This window comes from Hemicordylus capensis, chromosome 2, assembly GCF_027244095.1.
Source record: "Hemicordylus capensis ecotype Gifberg chromosome 2, rHemCap1.1.pri, whole genome shotgun sequence".
Classification (NCBI taxonomy): domain Eukaryota; kingdom Metazoa; phylum Chordata; class Lepidosauria; order Squamata; family Cordylidae; genus Hemicordylus; species Hemicordylus capensis.
This window is the reverse complement of record NC_069658.1, coordinates 382,663,462-382,689,342: the sequence shown is the minus strand read 5'-3', so window position 1 is coordinate 382,689,342 and position 25,881 is coordinate 382,663,462. Positions and strand designations below refer to the sequence as shown.

Sequence of the window (25,881 nt, the reverse complement as noted above, 5' to 3'; positions counted from 1 at the left end):
TTCCTGCTGGGGTGGCACATGTCCCAAAAATCCCTGTGCGCCGTCAGCACACACATGGCGCCTGCGCATGTGCAGATGCCATGTGCCTGCTGATGGTGCACGGGGCTTTTTGGGACACATGCTGCCCCAGCAGGAAGCTGGAAGGGGCAGTGGAGAGCAGGTATGCTCTCCATTTTCTTCAAGTTCCCTTTCTAATTTCCTTAAAAGTGCTCGAACCACACTTCAAACCTTGGTTTGGGCACACCCATATCCTACATAGTCTCTAGAATCCATCTCCTGAAGGACCTCATGACCCACCATTAGAAACTCAGGATACCAGAACTGGATTTTAGCAGCAGAACTACATGCTCGGTCTCCACTGTGTGTTATCCAAGCCCTGCCAGCACATCTGCTTTGCAGAGCAGGTTCAGAACAATATGATTTCTGGCAGAAAATTGTATGGGGCAGGGTTGTAAGAGCACACAACTCTTTTCTCACATGCCACCCCTGCAGTTGCTTTCCCTCTAGTGCAGGTTCTAGACCTGAGTTTGCTGTGAAAACACAGTTCTGGAATCCTACTGGGGTGGGAGTGGGGAGTGGGGAAGCAACCATAGGGTGGAGAATTGAGGGGGAAAGTGGTGGGCAAGGCCACTTCTCCTCTAAATATCTTGCCCTCCTAACCCCATTTTGCAAAGAAGAAGTGGAAGCTGGGTTTTGAAGACATGAAGTGGTAATGAAACACATAGTTCCACCTTTAACACCCATTTGTAACATAGTTCTGTTTCATCACTTTTGTGCCCTCTTTTTATAGGATGAGATTTTCCTTATTGTTTGTAATCTTCCTATAATTGGATAAATTACTAATTACTATGCCATGACTGAACAACTTCATTGTCTAGAACCCACATTAGTGCCACAAGTTGACTGAAATTTAGATGTTTCCTTCTGTCCTTAAAAGCGATTGCAATAATTAAGGAGTTAATGAACTGGGTCTGGCTCAAAGATTGGGACATCATCACTTCCCCGCCAGCTCTCCATAAACACAATGGCTTGTACTGGTGGCACCTTGGTGGCCTGCCCCACTGTTTCCAAGGGCTAATGTCCTGATCACTGTGGAACGTAATAGTGACTGATCAAGTGGTTCTGTCTAGGTTTTGCTGAGTAACCGTGAGAAGGAGGAGACGGTGTCTTTGCGATCCACAGGCCTGGTGATGAAAGCCATTCCCTCTAATCAGACTGAAGGTAAAGACTGTGTGCAGGCAACAAGCACCTCTGTTTGCCAAGCTTCCAGCTCTGTAGTATTTAATGGTTAAGAATCCCTATGTGAGAGCCGGAGCTTTGCTGTCAACAATGGCAATTATTTTTCCCACCATTACAATATACAGTACTTGCTCTGTGGCTTATACTGCCTCAGTTGCATGCTCTCTGAGCCCAAGTAATGAGGAGCCTTAGCAGGTGGTGATCTTGTTTTTTGAGTGGGTAGGAATACTTTTTGCCAATTAAAAAAAAAACACCCAACCATGATTGAAATGTCCACTTTAGTTCTGGAGACAGGGATCTCAGAGGAAGTAATCAAGAAAGAAGAGAAAGCAACAAGGTCCACAACATGCTAGGGAATTGCTGTGGGGGAGGGAGTCATCTTGCAGATGCTCACCTCTTACTTTGCCATAGTTCTAACTGTAAGGGTGCTTACAGTATTAGCAAAGGGGACAATTCATGCTTGCTACCACAAGACTGGCTCTCCACCTCTCAACTTGCATTTCTCAAATGACACACATCCCTGCTTTTGCCCTGAATATTGATTTTCTCTGCAGTGTTGCCCTCCTGTCGGGGGGGGGGGGGCTGTGCATTTTTATTTATATAAAAGTTCCATTGTGCAACTATACATTTAAGCAATCATGTGTTACTTAATTCTTTTTTAAGAACTCCATTTGTTTTTAAGCTGAAAAACTCCCTGGCATACCTGTGGACTGCTTATCAATCTTTAGAGGGAGTGAGCACCTTGAACCGCACAGCCTCCAGCAGACCATTTCTGGCATCAAACCTCCTGCATTGTTAAGACAGATTCTGGAGGGAGGGGCTGGCTGGCCTGAGTGTTGTGAAAGAGAAACTCTGCAGCACTGTGCAATACGTAAGCCACTGTCCCGGAGCCTGTTTCAGCTGCTGCTAACAAGACCGAAACTTGACAGTACACCTGTCACTTGATTGGAGCCTCCATGCTTGATTTTTCAGATATCAAGTCCCAATCTGGATCTGACTGCAGCTCTGAGGGATCCTTTAATTCTTTGTCCTACCACAGTTCCAATCTAGACTAGAATCTAGCCCTACCTTAGTTCCAATCACTGCTATTTGGCCAAGAAAAGAGCTCTCATGGGGAGTGCCCTCCCCACTGCTGCGGTCAGAATTCGAGGGCCTAATAGCAGCAACAGGGCCCTCAAATTCTGACCATGGCAGGGGGCAGGGTTGTCAAACCTCTATGTTGCAGTCCCAATCTAGACTGGGGCCCCACAGTTATTTATATTTGCGAACTCAAGTATGTAGGCCCCAGTCATGTGATAGAAATTTTGTCTGGTTTGTGCTGATGTGTTTACATAGAGACGATTTGGGACCATGTGCTGGCACTGGGCAGAGCAAGCATGAGAATGCTCCAGCAAGGCAAAGAAACGGTTCTGGCTTATTTCTTCAATGTCTCATTGTTATTCCACTGCAGATCTGGTGCGCTTGAATGTGAATGTTGCTGAAGTCATAAAAACCTCCAACCTCGCAGGACGGTCATATTCTGTAAGTGGCTTCTCTGATTTTTAGTGATGCTGACTAGTACCTGCAAGAATGGAGGGTTCCCAAGCAATCCACAGTAGAAAATAGAAGACCAATCATACAAAATGTTGAATATTCTCAATGGAATGTATAGATCCCCTGGATGTGTAGGATAGGTTCTGGAGCAGTTCTAAAAGTTTTCTGCATAAAAAATCAGCAATCTTGGACTCATTAATGAGTAGCCTTTAGGCCTAAACATAAAGTCTGACATCTGACTATGGCTACATGTGCACTCCTAACATCAGCAGGCATGCAGTGGTAGCCCTCACCCAAGTTCCCACACATTCCAACCATGTGCACTCTTGTACACTTTGGAGCTTCCTTGCACTCGGGAAGTGCTCTGTTAGAATGGAAACATGTCACTGGCCTCAGCAAGGTGTTTCTGACCTAACTAAGTTTCTGGAGCATGGGGAAGCTCTGAAAGTATTTGTGCTCTTGCACAAGAGCACCCCTGGTTCAGAAGCACAGGGACTCAGGAGCACACATGCCATGGTAGTCAGGATGCCAGCCACAGACTGCAATTTGTTTTCTTATCCTTCCGCTGACCAAACCTGCTTAGTCTCCATGGGATTTTTATTAGGTGGTTGGATACATCTTGCTAAAATCTCAATGGCAGGTAATTCCTATTTTAAGGAAAATTAGAGTGGATTCTTTTGTGGGTGTACTTTCACAAATAGGGGTGAATGGCACACAAACTATTCTTGCAACTACCAGTTTTCTATTTGATCCTTTTCACTGATAAGTCAACAGCCTTAAAATGGGATTTTAATGTAAACTTAAAAAAAATTAACAGTTCATTCATTTTGAACAATGCATAGAGAGCAGTTCAGCAACACTGTGTTGAGCCTACATTGATCTTTGAACTGGGGTCCCTTCAAACTGTCGACATATACTACTGAATCTGCACCTGACTGACCAGGATGGCAGCTTTACAGGATGACCAGGATGGCAGAGCAAAGTCTGAAACATGAGTTATTTTGCTTACAAAACTGCCTGTTTAAGAAATAAACACAGAGCACAGCATCCAGACTAGTCTACACTAGCACAAGGTACTAGGTCATTATGCAAAGAAAGTAACCGCTGTTCTAGGCAAGTTCTTGCACTAGTGGAAGATATTGCACTAGCACAGGAGCAACATAGTACAGTAATTGTTGCAGAACCTCATATGCCTCTGAGAAGGTTCCCCTTCCATGAGTAGTAGCAGAAAGAGCCCTTCCATGAGGGTCACTGTGGATGCTGCACAGGAAATGTATTGGGACTGCAAGCTGCTCAGTTGCCTGGATGTTGGTTGGCTGCCCTCTCAACCCAAGAGCCAAAGGACTAAGGTGACCTAGCTCTGGGTTCTTCAGAGAGATGTAATATAACTAGTTTGCTGGACACGCTGCTTGACAAGAGTTGTGTTTCAGCTGCACTAATGGCGCAGTGGTGAAGCAACCTGCCTAGAGAGCAGGAGGCTGTTGGTTTGAATCTCCGCTGGTGTGTTTCCCAGACTATGGGAAACACCTTTATCGGGCAGCAGCGATCTAGGAAGATGCTGAAAGGCATCATCTCATACTTTGCGGGAGGAGGCAATGGTATGGTAAACCACTCCTGTATTCTACCAAAAAAACCTCATGGCTCTGTGGTTGCCAGGAGTTGACACTAACTTGACGGCACAACTTTTCCTTTTTCCCCATCGGCCCGTGCTGCTGTTCGATATTTTCCTCCTCCAGCTCATCATTGGTCAGAGTTTCTATTAGTCTCTGTCTTGGTGTGGTTCAACAGCTTATGTCGACATCTCTACTCTCCCAATATATGTTTATTTAAAACTAGTATTTTTAAGCCCGTTATAACAACGGGCGCTAGCCTTTTTACCCCCCTTTATGTGTTCTTCATCTTTTTTTTCTTTGTGTGTGTGTGTGTGTGTTTGTTTGTCTCTCCTGTCCCACCCTCCCTCCTGCCCCACACTCTGGCCTCTCTTCCTCCCCCTCCCACCCCGCTCACACCCTCCCCTTCCTGTCAGCCTCCTGCCCCAGTCCCTCCTGCCACCCTACTCCCTCTTGCCCTTCCCTTCCCCCTCCCCCTGCCTAATTCCCTCTTGCCCTTTCCCCTCCTCCTGCCCCACTCCCTCTTGCCCCACTCCCTCTTGCCCTCTCCCCTCCCCATGCCCCACTCCCTCTTGCCCCTCCACCCTGACCCACTCCCTCTTGGCCCTCCCTCTTCCCCCCTGCCCCATTCCCTCTTGCCCTCCCCCCTCCAACCCTCCCTCTTGCCCTGCCCCCTCCCCCACGCCCTCCTCCCTTCCCCCTCTCCCCTGCCCAGAAGAGTCTTGCGCTCCCCCCCCCCCCCAACCTGGCAACTTTACTCACTGTTTTGAACGCGACGGAGAAAGGAGCTCGCAAGCAGAGCTCATTTCTCGGGCAAGCCTCTTCCCGGACTGTTGCATTGGGCGTAAAGGACGCCCAGCGGCAGTCTGGGCAGTGTCTTTGCCGAGAGAGGAGCTCTTTTTGTGAGCTCCTTTTTCCTCGGTCGTCGGGGTTGGTTCTTCTTTGGGTAAGGAGGTCTCGGGCAGCTGGGTGGGCGGTTGGCGGCGGCGGCCGCAGAGGCATTTTCCTGGGCCATGTTGGCCCTTGTTCATGTGTGGGGGAGCGGGGAAGGCGGGATCGGGCTACTGGGAGGGCGGTTGGCGGCGGCCGCCGCGGTGGCATTTTCCTGGGCCATGTTGGCCCTTGTTCATGGGGGGGGGGGTGCGGGGATGTCGGGCTCTAGTGTGGGGAAGTCGGGCCCCAAAGTTTTCCCCCTGGCCGGCTTTAGCGGCGACGCCAGGCCTCGGCGGCGGCTCCGCCACCACCTCGGCCGGCTTCCCCCGCCGCCTCTTTCCCCTCCGCCTCTTTGCTATCTTCGCGGCGGCCGCTTCTGGCCCCGCCGTTTCCCTCGCCGCCTCTTCCCGGCTTCTTCTGAGCAGCCGCTTCTGGCCGCCCAAGATGTCCGCCGGGTACCGGCGAGCGTGTCTCCCTTGCCCTGTTCTGCGCCTGCGCTTCGCGCAGGCGCAGAACAGGGCAGGGAGGCACGAACACACGCTTGGTGCCCGTCCACGGACGGACACCAAGCGTTTTATTAGAGAGGATAAATGTCATACCAACAACATTGCAAAGGCAAAGTAGCAGCCCTGCTCCCTCCCCATAATGATCTGTAGAACATAGGGGTGTGCACGGAACCGGCTGGCCTGGTTCATTTCGAGTCTGGACTGGAATCGAACCTGACCGGCCAAATTTGGTCCGGCCCCCATCGACCCCCACCCGATCCAGTCCGGTCCAGGGGGGTTCGCGAATTTTTTTTTTAAAAAAATTAAATTAAAAATACCTCTAGTCCCTTTGGGGAGGCTGCCTGTAGGCCGCAGGGGGAGAGGGGTCCGTGAAGGTTCCCCCTCCCCCCGCCGGCCTCTTAAATCACTGTTGCGGCCTGGGAAAATGCTTCATTTGTGCATGCGTGGCAGCCATTTAGGAAAAAACTAAATAGCTGCCACACATGCACAAATGAGCTCTGCAAGGCCCTAGGTCATGCCAGGCCTCACAGAGGCCATTTACGCATGCGTGGCGGTGGCCAAAATGGCCACTGCATGCACTTACGGAGGCCCAAACGGGCCAAAATGAAGCATTTCCCCAGGCTGCGGCGGTGATTTAAGAGGTTGGCGGGGGGAGGGGGAACCTTTGAGGACATCCCCCCCGCCGCAGCCTACAGGAAGTCGCCCAAAGGGGCTAGAAGTATTTTTTATTTTTTAAATCGAAAAAATTTGTGGACTTGTTTGGAGGTTTGGTTCTGGTCCGGACGGAACCGGGGTGGGGTTCGGTTCGATCCCGAACTCCCGAACCGGTCCGCACATCCCTAGTAGAATATCTGGATTATAAACTAAAGGATTAATTTTTTTAAAAGATTTTTAAAATGCTTTTATTAGTATTCTAAATGGCACTTCTTCCCCAGAAGATTAACATCTATACTTGCAGAAGTGTTCTCTCATGCCAATGAAAGAAAGAAAAAATTGTTCCATTTTAAGTGCATTTGATGTTTCTCATCAGATCCATCTCCCTTTTACCAGAAATAATCCCTACTGAGCTGAAGATCTGAGTAAAACAAACATCTCTTCACAGCTGGAAGTCGGAGCAGGACTTCTGTTGCAATTAGCAACAGCATATTACAGTTGAGAAATGAATTGGCAATGAGTTCTCCTCTGCATAATTTATTGATTAACCTGATTACATCTGCAATGAAGAAATAACCCTCACATTGATCTGCTACCCTTCCTCCAAGGAACTCAGGATGGTGGACAATGATAGCCCTACATGTGCACATCCTCCTTATTCTCACAGCAGAGAGACTGTGCCAGGGTCACCCAGTGAGCTTGGCATTCAAACCCAGATCTTCTCAGGCCACAACCAACCTTCAAACCAATCCAGCTGTGTGTCTCATTGCAAGGCCTGGGAGTCCGTGGCAGTTCCCATTGACTTGAAGTGCGGCTCCTTGACTAATTGTTTATTGGGCCTGTGCAGAGCCTCAGCCACAGCCAAATACTCCACACAGCTTCCCGGCACTGTGCAGAGGCCATGGAACCCACCACACAGTGCGGCCTTTCCCCCAGTGTTGGTGAGGCTCCTTTATGAGAAACAGAGCCCTCTTGAGCCCCAGCACAAAGCTCCCACCCAGCACTGGGGCAAGTGGAGCACTTGCAGAGGTCAGCACCATGGGAAATCGCTCTCACACTACAATTATTATTTTTTTGCCAAAGTGGCTGTAACAGCTATTCAAGCCCCCGCTTGAAGAACAGTGAAGATCACTGCACACTACAGTATACTAGCTCTCAATACGCAAGTTTCTACCATTGTCAGCAGTAAAACTGTCACCATCTTAATGACCCCGATGAAATTCTGGTGCACAATACACATTTATTTTCCCCACTGATAAAACTGAACAGCCAGTATTCCAGTTGTCCTGACACACAAATAGATTTTACTGAGATGATCTGTTAGAGTGCAGAGCATATGTAGTGGCAAAGAGTTTCTCACATTAATTGCTTCCAAAAGCTGTGCTGCAATTAAAGTAATGACAGGTAAGAATAAACTGTGTGGCACTGGAAGTTATTGAACATGGTAGCTAATGTATTATGGATGATACTTAGCTTTTACAAGGACTAATAGCAGTCAAGCCACGTGAGGACTTCAGTGAACCTCTATATGTTTTCTCAAATGGGGCAAAGAACAGCTTTGGAGGAGTGATTTATTTAGCTGATTTTTATATCACCTCATATACAAATCTCTGGGTGGCTTACAAGTTCAAAACAAAACAATTCAGAACAAATCAATTAAAACACTTTTAAGAATAAATATCGGTGGACTTTAAAACTAAATGCCTGATTAAACAGGTGTGTTTTCAGGTGTTTCTTAAAAGCAGTCAGAGTTGGGGAGGCTTTCATTTTGTTTGGGAGTGCATTCCAAAATCCTGGAACAACCCTAGAGAAGGCCCAGTGTTGGGTCACCACCGAATGAGCCTTTGACAACCACAACTGGACCTCTCCCGAGAACCAGCTAGGGAAAGTGCTGGTTCCAAGTTTTTTCCTAAACAGAGTTCTTGTTTCAGGTAGTGACAAACAAGATTGAAACACGCCACATCAATATCAAAAGCACAGAACAGCGGTCCTTCACTGTGTGCCTGGACAAGGACTCCAGACGAGTCTACAAGAATGTGATCAGGTAGGGCTCTTCCTGCCCCCTCACCCCCACTTTCTGATACCAGTTTCTGTGTCACAGTCTAGCACAGAGGTGCACAACTCAAAAATAACAGAGGGCCACTTTTAGTGCTACTAACTTGAGGACCCCATTACTACATAAAAATCTGTGTTAGTGTTTTCTTTTTAATCTAGTTGCTGTTAGCTCCCTTTTTTCTTTCTGCATCACTACAGGTCTCCCTGAACCCATCTCTGTTTATCCTGCCTCCTCTCCTTCAAAAAGCAAGCATTCTTTCTGTACCCATAGGGTGCACTCTCTTCTTTTTCTCTGCAGTACCACATGTATAGAATACCATCTCTTTATACCCCTTGTTTGTCTCCCGACCCACAGATCTCTTCAAAGCAGACCCATTTCTCAATTATCCCCATTTTCCCTCTGTACCATCACAGCTCTCTGTACCCACATTTCTGTTACCTCTATTTCTATTTCCCCCACTCGCAAATAGCTCTGCACTTGCAGCTACCTAAAGATGTCTTTATACATGTTACTCTACAAACACATACACACCACAGCCTCTGCACCATTTTCCTTTTCTGCCATGTGCATCTGTCACACTCATTATCTTTTTCCCTGCCAACAGGTCTCTCTGCAACCTCATCTCTTGTGCCCTTATTTTTCTTCCTTGAGTCTCTGTTTTTGCTCCTCTGTCGAGAAAGAGAGTGCACCTTTTAGGGTGGAGGGCTTGTCTTGAGGTAGCAAACCTTAATTGTCCACATTCTAAGCGGGGTTCACCATGGTTTGCATTTTTGGAAGAGTGATGACATGTGAGCGCTGTCAGCTATAAGACATTACCCTCAGAGGATGGGGCCACAGCTCCGTGGTAGAGCATCTGCTTGCATGCGGAAGGTCCCATTTTCAACCCCTGACATCTCCAGATAGGGCTGGGAAAGATGCCTCCCTGAAACTTTGGAGAGCCACTGCCAGGCAGTGTAGACAATACGGAGCTACATGGACCAAGGGTCTGACTGAGGTCAGCAGCAACAGTTCTCAAGGCTTTCATTCTCCCAGCATTCCACATCCATGAACAAGTCTTAGTTACAGATGAGCTATGCAGTGTGGCTGGCAGGCTGCAACAGCAGTGGTGGTACCGGGGTGGGGAGAAGAGTGGGGCACAGAAGCAGCAAAGTGCATTTCTGGGTGGGTGAGCTGTGTCCTACATGTTAGATCCCTGAAACAGAAATGAGTGGGCAATAACGTGTGTGTGTGTGTGTGTGGCCGGGGGGAGGGGCGCTTGCCCACTTTTGCCCTCTTTCTGGAGCCACCTTTGTGCAAAAGGCTGGAAAAACAAGTGCCAGGTTCAACCATGCACCTCTGAATACAGGGAGATGAAGAGCAATGTAGATGCAATACTGAGGGCATTGTCCTATTCCCACTCCCATTTTTTATGGGCTTGAGTGGACCTTGAATATTCCAAAGATGTGGGACATGAAAAAAACCCACTGAGTATTTGGAATTCCTTCAGAAGGTTACAAACAGAAAGGGAGTACCTACAGCATATATGGCTTACAGGCCTGCTCAAGCATAAAAATTCAGCATGACCAAGGAACAAAATGCCAGAGACCAATTATTAGTCAGAAAGATGGAATGCAAGCATCAGAAAGATTGCTGGATAAAAGATACTGGTCTCTAATTACAAACACTTCAGTCTTGTATAAACACTGAAACCTGTAGGCTTGCATATACAGCAGTCTATGAGCTCAGCTGCCCTGCACAGAAATTTTATCTAGACGGTTTGATTTAGCACTGAAGAACCCCAGTGTAGGTTTCCACAGATACAGAATTCCTAACTGAATCCTAAATCTGCCATACAAAGCAACTGTGCTTTATAGCAGAAGTATACTCTTACAGGCATTGTTCATTGAATAAAAGAGTGGTGGTCATCTCACATCAGATGCGTGGTGTAGAGCCAGCGTGGTGTAGTAGTTAGAGTGCTGGACTAGGACCGGGGAGACCTGAGTTCAAATCCCCATTCAGCCATAATACTAGTTGGGTGACTCTGGGCCAGTCACTTCTCTCTCAGCCTAACCTACTTCACAGGGTTGTTGTGAAAGAGAAACAAGTATGTAGTACACCGCTCTGGGCTCCTTGAAGGAAGAGCGGGACATAAATGTAATAATAATTATTATCATCATCATCATCATCATCTCATATAAGAGATAGATAGTATAAAATAGCCTCAGTCACCACCAGCCGATTTCCCCCTACTGTTAAGTCAGTGGCGTGCACACACTATATGAAGTTTGGGTCACATTGCATTTCAAACATTCAAAAACTCAAAGGGTTTTGACATAAACTGTGCATCAGTTTTTCAAAAAATCTCTTTATTAAATAATCAGAACTATATCTCACAATACAAAATAATGCCTAAAAACAGTAATACAAGACCAAAGACAGCCAAGATCTAATATCTCTCTTTAGTGTCATGGGCGGGGTGGGGGTGGGGACCATACAGTGGAATGGGAGTATGGAACTAGCTATTCCAGTGCATCAGAACTGAATACTGAAACATTTAAGAGTCTGACCTATAGCTTGTATATTTGGTTAACAAATAATTTTCTCTCTCTCTGGCAGTGTTGAAGTTTTTCCATGCCTAGAACCTAGCTACTGCCTGCAAAAGACAAGGACCAGGCGGAACAGCTTCCAGGAAGAGGAAGATGTAGGACTGGCCAAATACTTACCCAAGTCTTTATTGCTACCCATCAACACTTTTGCAGGCATTATTCAATGAGAAAGGTGGCTGTAACAGCTACTGAAATCTTTTGTGGGGTGTCCTTAGGGAATATGGCTGGGGAAGCAACACGAAGGGCTCCAGGTGACGAGGAAAGGCAAGGGAACCTAGTCAGAACAGTCCCTCAGGTCTGCCAGGGAAAACAGAGTCCAGTCTAATATAGAGAAACTGTGGGTTCGGTAACCATGACAGATACACTGGGGAGCAGGTACAGGAGGAAATAACAAGGCATAAGAATGTCACGTTTCTATGCCACACACATACAACCAGAAAACCATAAAGACCAGAACATTTCCTGGGTATTTTCCTCTTAGACCAGGGAAGAATAAGCTTGTTTTACCTTTTGCTCAGCAAGTGAAATGGTAATAACTAATGTTAAATGAATGTATATTCAAAATGATCCTTCAGGGACAAGATGGCAGCTCTGTTGAGTCGAGCACTGCCCAAACATTCTAAAAATACTGTTTTGTAGAACCACCACAGGCAAGTGAACAACTCTCATGAAAGCATTTTTACTATGAACTTGAACACAGGTGGCCAACCTCCAGCACAGATGGCATCAACGAAGGAGTTTGTACTCCTGTAGAGGAGCAGGAAGGCTGATGGACCTGGCTATGGCACAGAGCTAGGCTCCTGCCTGACTCTCCTACGTTGCTCATGATACTTGATGTAGAGGCTACCACAAAGCACAGGAAGTGGCTTAATATGCATTGCAGTATGCACTAAATTGGTACTGCCTCATGTTTTAGGACTGATGCAGCATGCTTTTCAAATAGGTGAGCCACTGAAGTAGAGACTAATACCTACCACGAGTTGTCTCTTCTGTACTACTCCTCTAGTTTCTAAACTGGAATTTGCTAAAAAGTAAGCCAACTTGAAATGGAGGCCATGCTGTGGAAACGGCTAATTCACATGAGCCCTTTAGTTTTAGTCTGGCATCCTGAGTAGAACAACCCTGTTTCACAGTGACTGTGCACCATGGGCAACTTCTCCATGAAGCAATGGCCTCAGGTGGCGCTTTGCGGGGTAGCAGAATGCACTGCCACTGCCCCTCTGTGGAATCCTGCCAGGCCGTCACCTGCCTTTGTGTGCTTCTGGCAGCCCTCCCTCCCACTCACCTCCCACGACCAGGTGCAGACAAAGCAGGCAGGCTTACTGTTGGAGGGAAAGGGAGACAACAAGAGAGAACACACATATGCAGTGAGGGGTGACTTCTCCTTTCTGACAACCTAGCAATGTAATGGCAATTGGAACCAGTCAGTGCTCACTCTGTCTGTGTCTCCAGACTCATTTGTTGCTGGAGGGAAGGGGAGAGAGTGGGGGAGAGAGAGAGCACTCCTGCTGCCGCCTCAGTAGTGCACCAGCAGTGGAGAGGCCAAACAGCCACACTCCCTGATGCCTCCTGCTGGGTGCACAGCGCAAACATCTAGCATCGGTGACAGTGACGTGGCCCAGCACCTGAGCCAGCAGCACCTGGGGATGGAGGGCGGGGCCAGAAAGGGGGTGGGTCGGTGTCAGCACTGGCTGTCACTCAGCCTTGGAGTGGCAGGGCAGCTTGTTGCCATTTGCCTCTAGCAGCAAATGGCAATGAGCCAGCCCTCTTGTGCACACGAACAGGATCTTCATTGGCTGGTCCTTGGTCTGTTTGGTTAGCTGACTGTATTATTTATGCTTCTCAGAAATATATTCTTGTAAGTCAAAGTCTGGACTCTCTGCTCCACAGCAGAAACCAACATAAAGCACAGTAGGCTTAGTAGAAGAATACCTGGAATTATAACCACAAATCAGTAATCTCTCAGCCATGATGTAGCAGTTTCCTGCACTACATAAGATTCTTCCCTCACACATCAAGTAGACTGAATGAATATCAGGTTTGACCAGATGTTCTTGATCGACACAAATCAGGAATCTGCTATAACTATGCTTAGGCTTCAATTCATTCAAGAGATTACTGAGGCCATATAATTAGCAATATAAGGTACTTTCTTCATTCCCAATGGTGCGTTCTGAACACACCATAAGGTGTGAGAAATGCTGTTTAGAAGAAAATAAACTTTTCATGTCTGAAAGACACATGCTAGAACAGCTCTGACTTACTATAACCTCTTTGTTCAGGCATGCTTATATGCCTTATTGCACAGTGCTCTGCACCCTCGTGAACTTATTGCAAAGAGCCAGTCCACCTGATAGCACACTGCTCCATTTGCAAAATAGGAGGTGATAGTTTTGCCTTTAGTGAAGAAGGTATCATTTCTCCTGTGTTCTGCAGTTTGCACCATAATCTCAAATGTTGCAAGGAATTGCCATATGTTAACTTGGTGGGTTTTCCTAGCACCCTGTTACCAATGTTTCTGTGGTTGTCATCCGGCTTTGTGACACATCAAAAGATGACAAAGGCTTATTGTGACATAAGCTTTTGTGGGTATCTCCCTATTTCATCAGATGTCTGTTGTATTCGTATTTATGTTTTGCACTCTGCAAAATCAGGGGACTTTTATATTCCCTTTATCTTTGGTTCTCACCTTGTTTACTTGCTTTATACTTTCTGATATACCTCAAGTCAATATGCATTTATAATCCTACCATTTTGTGCACCTAATATAATAGCTTGTTGCCTTGCCAAGCTCTTGTCACAATACACTGGTTAGTCTTCAAGGCTGCATGGGACTTCATCAACTTGCTGCTACAGACTAACATCTTAGTATTCTGAAATTTAGCACAAACAACTCCTTAATAATATTTGAGGAATTTCCAGTACTCAGCAAGCCACAACCCACAAGTATCAAACATAGGATATTCTTGGATCAACACACAGTAGGAAGTTTTGCATAGGAGGGTATTCAGATTTCTCAGCAGAAATACATTGTCCTACTTCAGTTGTCTTATGCTTGAGTGTGAATAATTGACAAAGAGGGCCACGAGGCTTATTGTAAGGGAGGGAGTCACACTGAGGACAGAGATATGCTGGAATGTATAAAGATGGACAAGTGTACTACGGCAAGAACGGAGGATCATAAAAATTAAGATCAAATGAGGCCTTATAGAAGCACAGATAGTATGGAACCAATCCAACTATGTAGGTCAGTGGAAGGTGGGCTTTGGGGTGGGTGGGTAGGGGGAGTTAAAGAAACCCTAACATCTGCTGTCTTAAAACTTTTAATTGGTTCTCCAAGCATGGTGCTGCAGTTAGAGGTTTATAAACCAGAAGGGTATGCAACTGATTGCTCTGAATTGTGTTTTGTATGTAGATGCATTAAACATGTACATTATGTAAGTTAATTATAAATTATTTGTATAGATGTAATAGAGGTTGCATATTGGAAAGTGGAATCATTAAATATTTTCAAAAGATGTTGGATATGTGCATCTGAGTGTTAAATAAGGAGGGGAGAATGCCTGGTCAGGCCACTTAAGAAGATAATTTTTGTTCTTTCTGTACTTTTGAGTTTACTATCTCCACTTTAAGGCTGTACATCCTCTTGAACAGAACAGGTAATCTGTCTGACTCCCAAAAGGTATGCACCCCAGTATCTTAAGTGCAGTTTTAACAGGCCTCGCAGCCTCCAACAGACCATCTAATGTTAAGAACACTCATGGTTTCCAAAAGGGGAAAAATGAGTGGCTGTTACGGCTCTGGAGAGGACATGCTGAAGAACAACTGGGATATTATATGCAAACATTTCCAGAGAACAAAAAAATAATGTGTTGTTTTGAGACATTCAGTTGTGGCAGCTTTGGGGCCCAGATTTTTTCCACATTGTCTTAGAAAGCTTTATGCTCAGGGACAGCTCTCTCATATGGTCACATGAGGCAACAGCCTCAGGTGGCAAGTGTGCCATGGGGTGACATATTCCACCACCCTCAAAGCTAAAGGAAGGGGCCGATGTAAGGTGTGCACATTGTGTGAGTGGCAATTTTCAGTCATCTCCCTTCTCCCCCCAACACTGAATGGCATAGTTTCAGGAGCCGCTGCTGGAAGAGGAGACTGCCAAAAATTCACAGACCACCCCACTCCCTTTCACAATAGAAAATCCTGGTATATTGGCAGAGGATTAGTCTGGATGTCAGCCAGCAGTTTTTTAGATGGCTATCTGTCTGAATTTGAGAATTAACATCTTGGGTTTTTGATGCCGTAGGTCTCTCTCTCTCTCTCTCTCTCTCTCTCTCTCTCTCTCTCTCTCTCTCTCACACACACACACACACACACACACACACAGAGGAGAAGAATGAGAAGTCTAGAATGAACAAAGGAACTAATTTTTGAGAAGCTATGAAACAGAAGAAAACACCACATTAACATCTCATCCAGCTTGGCCCTCAGGAACCATGAATGGACCTCAACTTTTAGCTTTTTAACTTTTTAAATTTTGGATTATTTATTGATTTGTTTTAAACTGTTTTTAATATTTAATTTATTTTAATGTTTTGTTTTTATTTGTTGTGAACCGCCCTGAGACCTTGGGTTGAGGTGGTATAACCATGTGCTAGCTAGCTAGCTGGCTGAATGAATGAATGAATGACTAATTAACTAACTTACTTAGGGATCCTACATGCAACTCTTCTGGAGAAATCTACAATATTTCCTTAGCAGCATTCGTATAATTTTTTGTTTTGTTTTGTTATAGTGTTATGGTATTCATAGTTCCTTCCTGCCCTCAGTTGTAATTACAAGTACTTAAAACAACATATTATCTGGAGCTCATGTACTTTGACTCATGATTACAAGGATTTTTCATCTTAAACGGTGGGTGTTGTTCCCTTAGCTGATCCTAAGCCTGGCTTTCAAATGATTTATCCCTAGCAGCAATACTCACGGTAGAGTTCTCTAAACTTTTGGAAGGAGTCAGCGACACAAAGTCCAAAGTTTTCCAAGTTACTGTATTGAGCTGAACAGAGAGGAAACGATGAGAACTGTTTTGATAACAATTAGTGCAGCTTTCCTTTTCTTCTCAGCTCAACCATCTTGAGCCATAGGCCTGCAGAAAAAAGAGCGCCAGAGACTTTGAGGCTGTAACACCGGGATAAGGGGAAACTGGGAAGGGCTGTCTCTACACCCCAGCAAGCAGACAGGACTAGCGCAGAAACGGAAGGTGCGCGCACAGGGCGGGGCGGAGAGTAGTTTTTAAAGTGCCTTTCTCCGAGGAGAAGCGAGACCCGTCGCTGTTTGTTCGCCCAGCAAGTCTAGTGTCACAGGGCCGGAAGAGAGCAGCTTGGGAATATCAGAGCACGAACGGAATCTGTAACGCAAAAGAAGAATCGACGAGGAGGAAGAGCAGAAAACGTCCAGGGGAGGGCAGGGCTCCTCCAACTTGGGACCCCAGATATTGCTGGACTACAACTCCCATTATCCCCAGCCACAATGGGCTTTGGCTATTGTGGCTGGGCATGATGGGAGTTGTAATCCAACAGCATCAGTGGGTGGCCAAAGAAAGTCTGAGGAGCCCTACCCTAAGGCAGAAGAGGACGGGAAGGAAACAAGCCAGGATCACCAGCGACTGTCGATGCAGGGAGGAGCGTGCACCGGTGTGCACTGCCGGCGGGGGGATTCATCCCGATCTTCAAGGCCACCCGTCGTCGCCTCCTAGTGGCAGCGTGACTCTCCCACTTGGGCTGCTTTCCGCCCCTATTGCCGTCCTCGGAGGACTGAGGAGTTTCGAGGGAGACTAAAAGAAAAAGGCAGCAGAGCATCCCCTAAGGTGGCGGGCAGGTGCGCCAGGGCGGGGCCCAGCCTACCTCAGTTCCCTTGCCACGAACAGGTGCTCTTTGGCGCATGCGCGCTGAGGTCTGGCGCAAAAGCCGGAATGGAAGAAGCTGGAACGGGTCTTTCAAAAGAAAACTGAGCCAAAAGACGTGGCGTATATCTCCTTAGGCTTGAAACGCTCTTCCTGTGTGCTGTATTTATTTTAACCCCGTCACAGCCAGAATGTACACTGAATGGGCCAGTAGCCCTATTCACAAGTTATGTTCAACACTCATATAGATGTCACGTCAGCAGCAGCACAGAGGACGGGGTTTACCGAGCGGCATTGTAATAACTGCTGGACACAGATAGGGGCTAATAGCTTTCCCGTCTAGCCCAAGGAGACTTGTGAATTTGGTTGGTTTGGATTGCTGGCAAGCTGCCGTCCTGGGTCCTTTCCCAGGAATACTGTTTATCACCCAAAATAGGTATCAAAATGTGGATTCTGTAAGAGTCTATATTTTTGTGGCTCAGTGCATCTGTACTACGCCTGTGTGGCTGTGGCATGTGAATCTGACTGTTTGATGCCTCAGAAACAGTATTCCGATCTCTCTTTCCCTCATTCTTTGTTAAAATGGGTTTTGATTGGGTAGGCATGAAGAATATTTTAAGTTTTTTTAACAATGCGTGGATTTTATTTCTAAAATATTGGTCTCATCAGGTCTCTAACATATGCCGCTGTCTTGTACACAAGAAGACTATAAAATATATCCATTCTGGCACTTCCATGAGGGCTAACCCCATAAGCGCTAATAAAAAAATATGACGTTGAAAAAGTTTCCGCTCTCAGATGTCCTCAGGTGGCCCTACGACATTCCACTAGGGTCCCCCCCCCACCACCCCCCCCACCACCCCCGCATCACTTTTATTGAAGAAATGGCCCGTTCCAGCCAGTGCCGTTCCAGCTTTTACGCCGGCTGGCGCGCGGAGAGTGTGTCTCCCCGTGACAGCAGGCCGTGCCCAGAGTCCGCGTGCAGACCGTGGAAGCCGCCGCCGCTTCCTGGCCCCCTCCTCTCAGGTACTGGAGCTCCCGTGAGCGCCAGGGAGGCCGGCGGGGGCTGCGGCTGCGGCTGCTATGGCAACCGCCCTAAGGTGCTGGGGGAAGAGGGTGGGCGGCTTGTTCCCAGGCCCCACCACGTGCTGCCGGGTGGCGAGAGAGTAAGGAGGGCGTCGGCCGGGTTGGTCCCGCTCCGTTTCTGTCGCGGGAGGAGAGACCAGGTTCTGAATCTGAAGGCCGAGGGGGCGCCCCTACCCAAGAGGACTCCAGCGATGCCTTTTCAACAGCGGCCCGTGTGAGTGCCAACCCAAGACCTCTTCTGGGTCCCCTGGAGGCTAGAGGGTTGCTGCGTTTTAACCTGGCAAATTAGGGACAGACAGTTGAACCCTTAATGGCCTCAGCCGGCGGGGCAAAAACCAAGGCTGCTAATGGCAGGCGACCACCCTACTGATATTGTCTGTAATCACATTAACTTAATGGTTAATGTGGAGCTGGGAGAGGGGTGTGGCTAATATCTAATGGTTAGACTTCTGCTTTCAGAGTGACATGATAGACAGAATAAGGGTGCATTACATTTCTGCCAAGCAGCTTACCTTAATTTTTTTAAAGCATTCTTTTTGCTTTATATAGAAGCTGTTTCTTCTCAAGAGCGTTTCTGATACAGAAAGCTGTACTTACTGGAATCTGTACAGACACCCATCCTGCCTTCACACGAATGTGGGCAAACTCTGCCCATAACTTAATCTACTTTTATGTACAAACTGCTCAAAATATAGGCAATTCATACAATTAATGAACTGGAAATAATGAACTGGAAAGATTATGGCTAGTGCCATGGAAATGGCCAGGTTCCCACTGTAGGGGAAACAGCTTCCATTAACAAGTGGGTTGCACTTGCTTTAGGGTCTTCACTAAAGACATCTATACCTTTTAAAAACACCAGCAACAACCTGCAGTCTAATTGTACAACTTGTATTCCTCTGCAATTCTTGGAAGACCTGATTTTGACTAAACTAAATTATGAATAAAAATCTAAATGTCATTTGAACCCATTCAGTGTTTTGCAAGTAACAAACAAAACCTTTATACATTTTTCCTCCACGGATGATTTGATACCATTCAGTTAGCATGTTCCTGTCAGTGCTCTTTCTAACAGGGATTCCCAGCTATTGTTGACTACAACTCCCAGAATCCCCCACTTCAATGGCTTTTGCTTGGGGATTATGGGAGTTGTAGTCAACAACATCTGGGAATCCCTGTTAGAGGAAACAGTGGTTCCTGTGCATGCTTACTTGGAAGTAAGTCCAACTTTGTTCACTGGGAATTACTCCCAGATACACTGAAAGGGAGCTCCCTTTCAGCGATTCCACGAACCGATGACTTACAGGGGAAATGAAACTCTGCCAGGGCTGTGACAGCCCTGTTCTTGCACTGTGCCCTCCCCCATGAGTCTGATGTCAGACTCAGGGAGGGGGGCATATCTTGGGTAGTGTGCACACGCAAAGCATGCATGAAGGTACGCAGGTGGGGGAGCCGCTGATCAGACTTTGTCCCCCAGCCCCTACCAAGCTCTCTACACCCCTGCAATAACTACTAGGAATATTGATTTTAAAAATAACCAGTTCTTTTAAAAGCCTGGACTCTGTTCTGCTGTCCTGTTCTTGCTCTGGCCCACATAGTGTTGGTCTTAGATATTTTCTTGTGATGTCTGAGTCGCCTGCTGACTGGAGCAAAAGCAGAGGCGTAACTAGGGAAAACGGCGCCCGGGGCAAGCATTGAAATGGCGCCCCCCCCGCGCCCCCAACATACTACATTATACTTAGGTTTTTCCTCACAAGCGCCTGCCGCCGCCGCCAAGCCAGGCCATTGACTGGCCGCCAGGCGCCAGCAAAGCAATGGGGGGGTGCGGGCAGCGCGGAAGGGACCGCTCGTGGGGGAGGGGGCGCCGACGTGCTCCCTTGACTGCTGCAGTGCTGCTGCACTGAGCAGGAAACATTTGTATTAACAAAAAATTAAAAAAAAATTTTTTTGTCATGGCAGCGCCCCCCATGTGACCAAAAAAGATGGCGCCCGGGGCACGTGCCCCCCCTGCCCCCCCTATAGTTACGCCTCTGAGCAAAAGTGACACACAACCAGGAAAATGGCATTCCCTGTGGAATCAGCTACTCAAAAGGGTTGCTTCCTAGCAAGGTCAGCCCTCAGTTTGACTGGGGAGTCATGACACACTTGATACTAAACAAATACTAAAAAAAACACCTCTTTGTCATAGGCGTTGAAATCTAAGTATAGCAGCTCTTTATCTTTCTTAGTCACTCCTTTCCATATCATGATCTTTTTTTCTTTGCCAGGCAAAAATGCAAATACAAGCATTTTATTTACCCAATAGAGCTCTTTAAAGTATGCCTAATCAATGGGAAAAAGTCAGTATTACAATTCTCAGCATTGTGTACCTTTCATTTTTCCTCATGCAATAAATGCACAGTTTTTCATTTGTTTCATGGGATCCAGATCTCTTTAGTCAAGGAACCACTTTTGTTGCAATAATCTAGCATTTTTCCTGTTTTCAACCTGCAATATTTTGTCTTTGAGAGAATGTTCTGTTTCCCTCATTTGCACAGCTATTGCTGTTGTGAGCACTGTGGAATGCGATATCATTGGGACAAGTATCATGAGCACCTGCTAATCCCTATGATATCACTAGTAGCAGTGGTGATGATGATTGATAGAACCCTGCACCCCACCATCCCATTGTAACTTTGTTTATTTTCAAATGTGTACTCTGCCTTTTGGCCCTCTACTCTTTTGCAGTCCAGCACAGGAGCTCTTTTTAAATGGGGAATGCTTATCCCCCCACCCCCTCTATTATGTGAGAAAGCAGTGTCTGCAACTGGTACTGGATTAGGAGTTAGCATAAGTGTAGCACTAAAAAAATAAAAAACCATGTCACTGTGTTTTCTAAAAAGCACCTAAGATCATCTGAGACAACAAGAAGGATTTGACTGATTCAGCATTTAGATTTTAGTTCAACACTGACTTCTGAAAACTGTACCTAATATAGATAGTTCTGTGACTAAACATCAAGCAGAGTAACTGTTTTGTTAAATATAATGGAAGCCTGTTGTTTTATTGCCAAAACTACATTTTGTAGTGATCACAAGAGAAAAATGTTTATTATTACATTTCTAAACTTAGGTGATACTGATAAGTCTTCCTTTGCTCTGTTAATTTGCAGGACCCAACTGGGAATCAAGCCTGCATCTGAAGCCATGAGTACAAACAACCAATGGGATGTGAATAAAGCACTGACCCTTGCTAGCCTCTTCCATTTTCTTTATGGTGCAGGAAATGCCTGCACAGTTCCATTTTTAACTCTATACTTTCGGCAGCTGGGACTAACGGCACCATTAGTAGGGATTATAATAGGACTCAAACATTTAATCACTTCCCTTTGGGCCCCGCTATGCTCCTACCTAGCAAAAACCCACAATAAAAGGAAAGCTCTCATCACGGGATCTTTGCTGTGTTCCGTTGGAGCAGGTTTGCTTCTTACTCTTGTCCCACCACTGAGCAAAGACATTGTCTATAAATATTGTAACATGAGCCAGCACGCAGGGAAACTACTAACTGCAACCCATGTGCCTGATATAAGCATAAATAGTCTGAGTACAATTAATCCCAACCCTTCAACGGATGACAAAATCCTATCCACTGGATCACTTGGAGTGTCCTTTAAGAACTTGGTGACTACTGGAAAACCAACAGCAACGTCTATGCCATTCAAAATGTTTTCCTCTATAAATACGCCTTCTGTGATAAACAGTGGAGTCAATGACATTGATATAGCTAAACAGCAAATCACAGCTAGCTCTTCTGGCATGACATCTGCTTCTGGGAAAGAAGTTGTATCAGTGGAAGAAATGTTAGAGTCACCTACTGTGAATGGGCCCGTGAAGGCAAGCAGAAGCCCAACTATTGACATCATGAACATCAGTGAGAACTCTGAGGAAAACGGCTCCTTAAATAGTCACTTTACATTTCACACATCCTCAGTAACCTTTACAAAAACACCCTATGCTTTGAAAAACCTGTCAGGCCGCTGGGAAAGAGCACAGGACGTAAGCTCTCAGTTACTACAAGGTACTGACTTCTTGGACAGTGAGCACCAGGTCTTTCTCATGGTGCTAGGTGCTGTTGTGCTTTGGGAGCTCTTGGCTGCACCTCTTGGGTGGATGGTTGATGACAGCCTCTACGAGTACCTTGACTTTGTTGATGCTGCGGATAAATACGGGAACCTTTGGATTTGGAGTTACTTGGGAGCATCTGTGGGTGTCTGTAGTATCACAGTATTTGTGGGTCAGCTGAACTGTTTCTTGAGCACAAATATCCCACGGTTTGCTGTGCATTTTTATGGCTATGCCTTGTTGATAACTTTATCATTACTTGTTAGTATCTCCTTTCCTATCCACCTCTCCAAAAAAAATGAACATGTCAATAAAACAGTCAAAGCCTTGAACCTCATTGGCAGTGATGGCCGAACAATCCTGTCGGCTGTCACTGTCTTCCTCACGGGAGCCATAGGATCAACTGTGCAGAATTTTCTCTTCTGGCTAATGCAAGACCAAGGCAGTAGTGAGTTATTCATGGGCCTCTCGGTGGCCATTGGACTGATTGCTGAAATTCTACTCTACATCTTCAAAAGCAGGTTACTAAGGGCTCTCTCGAGTGGTGGCACAGTTGCTTTGAGCTTAAGCTCTTTGGCAGCACAGCTGCTCTACTATTCATTTCTATGGAACGCTTGGGCAGTTCTGCCAATCCAGATTTTCTGTGCCTTCAGCAATGGTGCCTTGTGGTGGGCTGTGAACATGCTGGCAGATGATATTGCCACGCCTGGCACAGAGAGGTCTTTGCATCTTGTCCTTCAGGGCCTCTCTTATGGATGTGGAGCCAGTCTGGGCAGCTTTGCAGGGGGATTTGTTGTGAACAGCTTTGGCCTGGCTGTGCTCTACAGGGCATGTTCCATAACTTTAATTCTCTGGTTAATCTTGTTCCTGATTGTCCAATCCAAGCTGCCACGGCAGAAAAAAATTAATTATTCCCGTCTCCTAGCTGCAGATTCCAGTGATGTGAGTGACTCTGATGATGACAAGGAAAGGGACTGGCTTGTGAAAGCTATGAAAGATGAGAACTTCACAAGGAATTGGTAACAGTCTTGCATTTCATCAGTCTGTGGGCCAAAGAACAGACTTTGCAGAAATGGCATGAAGTCATTAGAAACAATGCACATGGAAGTTCTGAGGAACCCTTCTAAGAGCAGTATGGTTTACAGTGTACATATCTGCTGGGAAAGCAACTATAAAGATTTTATAAATATGTTATTTTTTATGATTGATGTAAATATTTGTAGAAATTATATGTTTTCTAAAATTTGAGTTTTCAAGATTCAGGGGAAAGGGTTTCAAAACATTTCTGCTGAAATCAATGTAGTTTTAACTTTCCAGATTAAGACAAATTTGGTTGTAGTTCATAGCACTTAAATCACTTTTTAAAATACCCTGGATTGGGCAGGGACTGTTCAGGAAGACCATGTTTTGATTGCTTTTACCAATCCAATCATATTTATGGATATTGGAGCACTTTTCAGAAATGGGCTGGGATTTTGGAGTGAAATTACTTAGGAGTCTATGTAGGTTTTATTGCTGGCAAATCACCCAGCTTCCTTTTGAACAATATTTTTAAAGTGATCCTATAATATACTGATGTGTCTGTGAGTTTTGGTTTTTACACACTGAAGCCTTTTAAAAATATATATAAATCATTTTGCAGAGTACTTTACTTTCCTCACATCTATAATGTGAATATAAAATCCACATTGACTAGATTGCATGTTAATTTAAGAGTAACTCCTACTTCCTGTCCCACATTAAAAGCATTTACACATATACAAAATCATAAGATAAATTCAAAGGTACTTTTATAGTGTTAAAACAGATTTGTAGAATCCAGAGTGTTTTCATAAATAATACTATAACAGTATATTTGAAGTTAGGAGTAAGTTGACACAGTGGGGAAGTAACATGCCTAGGGAGCAAAAGGTTGCTGGTTCAAATCCCCATTGATATGTTTCCCAGACTATGGGAAACACCTATATTGGGCAGCAGCAGTATAGGAAAATGCTGAAAGGCATCATCTCCTACTATGCAGGAGATGGCAATGGTAAACCCCTCCTGTATTCTACCAAAGAAAACCACATAGCTCTGTGGTCACAAGGAGTCGACACCAACTCGATGGCACAACTTTACTTTATCTTGAATTTACTGTAGAGGAAGATCTCGATATTTGCCGAGGTTCCATTCTCGGTTTTGCCTCATAGGATCCTATGCAGGTTTGGGGAAAGGTAAAAAGTTTGTTAAAAACTACCTGCTTGCCCATTTCTTTTGTGGGTTGGGTCTTGGGTGGTAGGTAGCATCTATCATGCCCTACCACACAATCCACTCTGGTATTCCTAGAAGCTATCCATGGGGAACAATGGGATGTTTTGAGTTTCCCCATTGTTCCCTAGGGCTGGAAAAAGCTGCACTAACAGAGTGCATGCACACAAGTTTTGCATTGCAATTTCCAATGCATTTTGCAACCATGTCTTGAAAAACACTGCAGAAGCACATAGTAAAAGGGAATCTGTCCCAACACAAAACACACACTCCAAACACAGTACAAAAATGGCCAAAAGAGAATCACTGACCCAGCCAGCCATAGTGCCTGTGCTGCAGTAACATCATTGGCACAAGTTGCTCTCTCACACACCATTACAGGGGCGTAACAAGGCTGGAGTGGGCCCAGAGACAAAATTTTAAAGGGGGCCCCTCGCTGATACACACACACTCACTTCACATGTGACTTGTCTCTGGGGGGTCCCTCGAGGCGTGGGGGCCCCCAGACAGCTGCCTCCCCTTGCCTAATGGTAGTTACGCCCCTGCACCATTATGACTCCTTACATTACTTCCTAGCATTGCAACAGCTGTCACAGCAGCACCCTTACTTAGCAGCAAACATTAACTATGCTTAACTAGAGCAACTTCAGCTACATTTTGATTGAGTACATCTTGCAATGCAAATTGCAGAGCAGACCAGAGCAGTGAGTGAAGCACAAGTTAGTTTCAAGGCCAGACATGGAGCTCATCACAGCAATCGCCAAGAACTCTTACACACAGAGGCTGTTCTCATGCACAGCCTAGGTTAGGCTGTGCACGAGAACCTTCAGGATTGAGCCCAATCCCGGTGGGCCAGCACTGCCTAGCCTGGCTTTTTAGCCCAGTTGTCGAAATGTTTAAACATTTCAATTGAAACCGGCTTCTGCTCCAAGCTCAAAACAGGCCCTTTATTTAAAGGGTGTTCTATTTAGAGTCTAAAATTTTCACTGTCAAAAAGTTCTGCACATCTCTACAATTTTGCTTCTGTTCCACAGTGCATAATAAGAATATTTTGTAAGTACAGTCATCCCTTGCCAACCATGGTTTTACCAACCACGCGTTTGAGTACAGGTTGAGTATCCCTAATCCGGAATGCTCCGAAATCCGGAAGCCACCATGGCGTGCGCCTCCAGCACCAACTTGTTGCATCTGAGCGCTTCGTAACAAAACAAAAAACAAAACACCTCAGCTCACTCGCTCACTTTGGTGCTGGAGACTTTAAATAAAACCTAAAAAAATAAAATACAGTGTATAGTAACCTTTCGTATTTAGACTTGGATCCCATGCCCAAGATATCTCATTATAGTATGCAAATATTCCGAAATCCAGAAAAGTCTGAAATCCGGAGCACTTCTGGTCCCAAGCAGTTTGGATAAGGGATATTCAACCTCTAT

General features: G+C 45.8%; 2 protein-coding genes across 7 annotated transcripts in view; both read left to right on the top strand.

Annotated features, from left to right (window-relative positions):
- The window catches only part of PIK3R6 (phosphoinositide-3-kinase regulatory subunit 6), a 60,318-nt gene extending 45,937 nt beyond the window's left edge, over positions 1-14,381 (top strand). For 4 of the 5 annotated variants that reach the window (XM_053302695.1, XM_053302698.1, XM_053302697.1 and 1 more), the window contains 4 exons: positions 1,131-1,221; positions 2,690-2,760; positions 8,407-8,519; positions 11,127-14,381. In XM_053302695.1, the coding sequence (XP_053158670.1) occupies positions 1,131-1,221; positions 2,690-2,760; positions 8,407-8,519; positions 11,127-11,283 (432 nt within the window). In that variant the 3' untranslated portion in view covers positions 11,284-14,381. The remainder of the gene's footprint in view (positions 1-1,130; positions 1,222-2,689; positions 2,761-8,406; positions 8,520-11,126) is intronic. The other variant, XM_053302700.1, reaches the window with a different exon arrangement.
- A 3,597-nt stretch (positions 14,382-17,978) lies between these two features.
- Positions 17,979-23,835, top strand: MFSD6L (major facilitator superfamily domain containing 6 like). Of its 2 annotated transcripts, none has more exons than XM_053303531.1 (2): positions 17,979-18,041; positions 21,253-23,835. In XM_053303531.1, the coding sequence occupies exon 2, from the start codon at positions 21,287-21,289 to the stop codon at positions 23,222-23,224; it is 1,938 nt and encodes a 645-aa protein (XP_053159506.1). In that variant the 5' UTR covers positions 17,979-18,041; positions 21,253-21,286; the 3' UTR covers positions 23,225-23,835. The 2 variants fall into 2 exon arrangements, with proteins under 2 accessions (XP_053159506.1, XP_053159505.1); XM_053303530.1 differs by lacking the exon at positions 17,979-18,041 and adding an exon at positions 18,050-18,315.
- Positions 23,836-25,881: the final 2,046 nt, after the last annotated feature.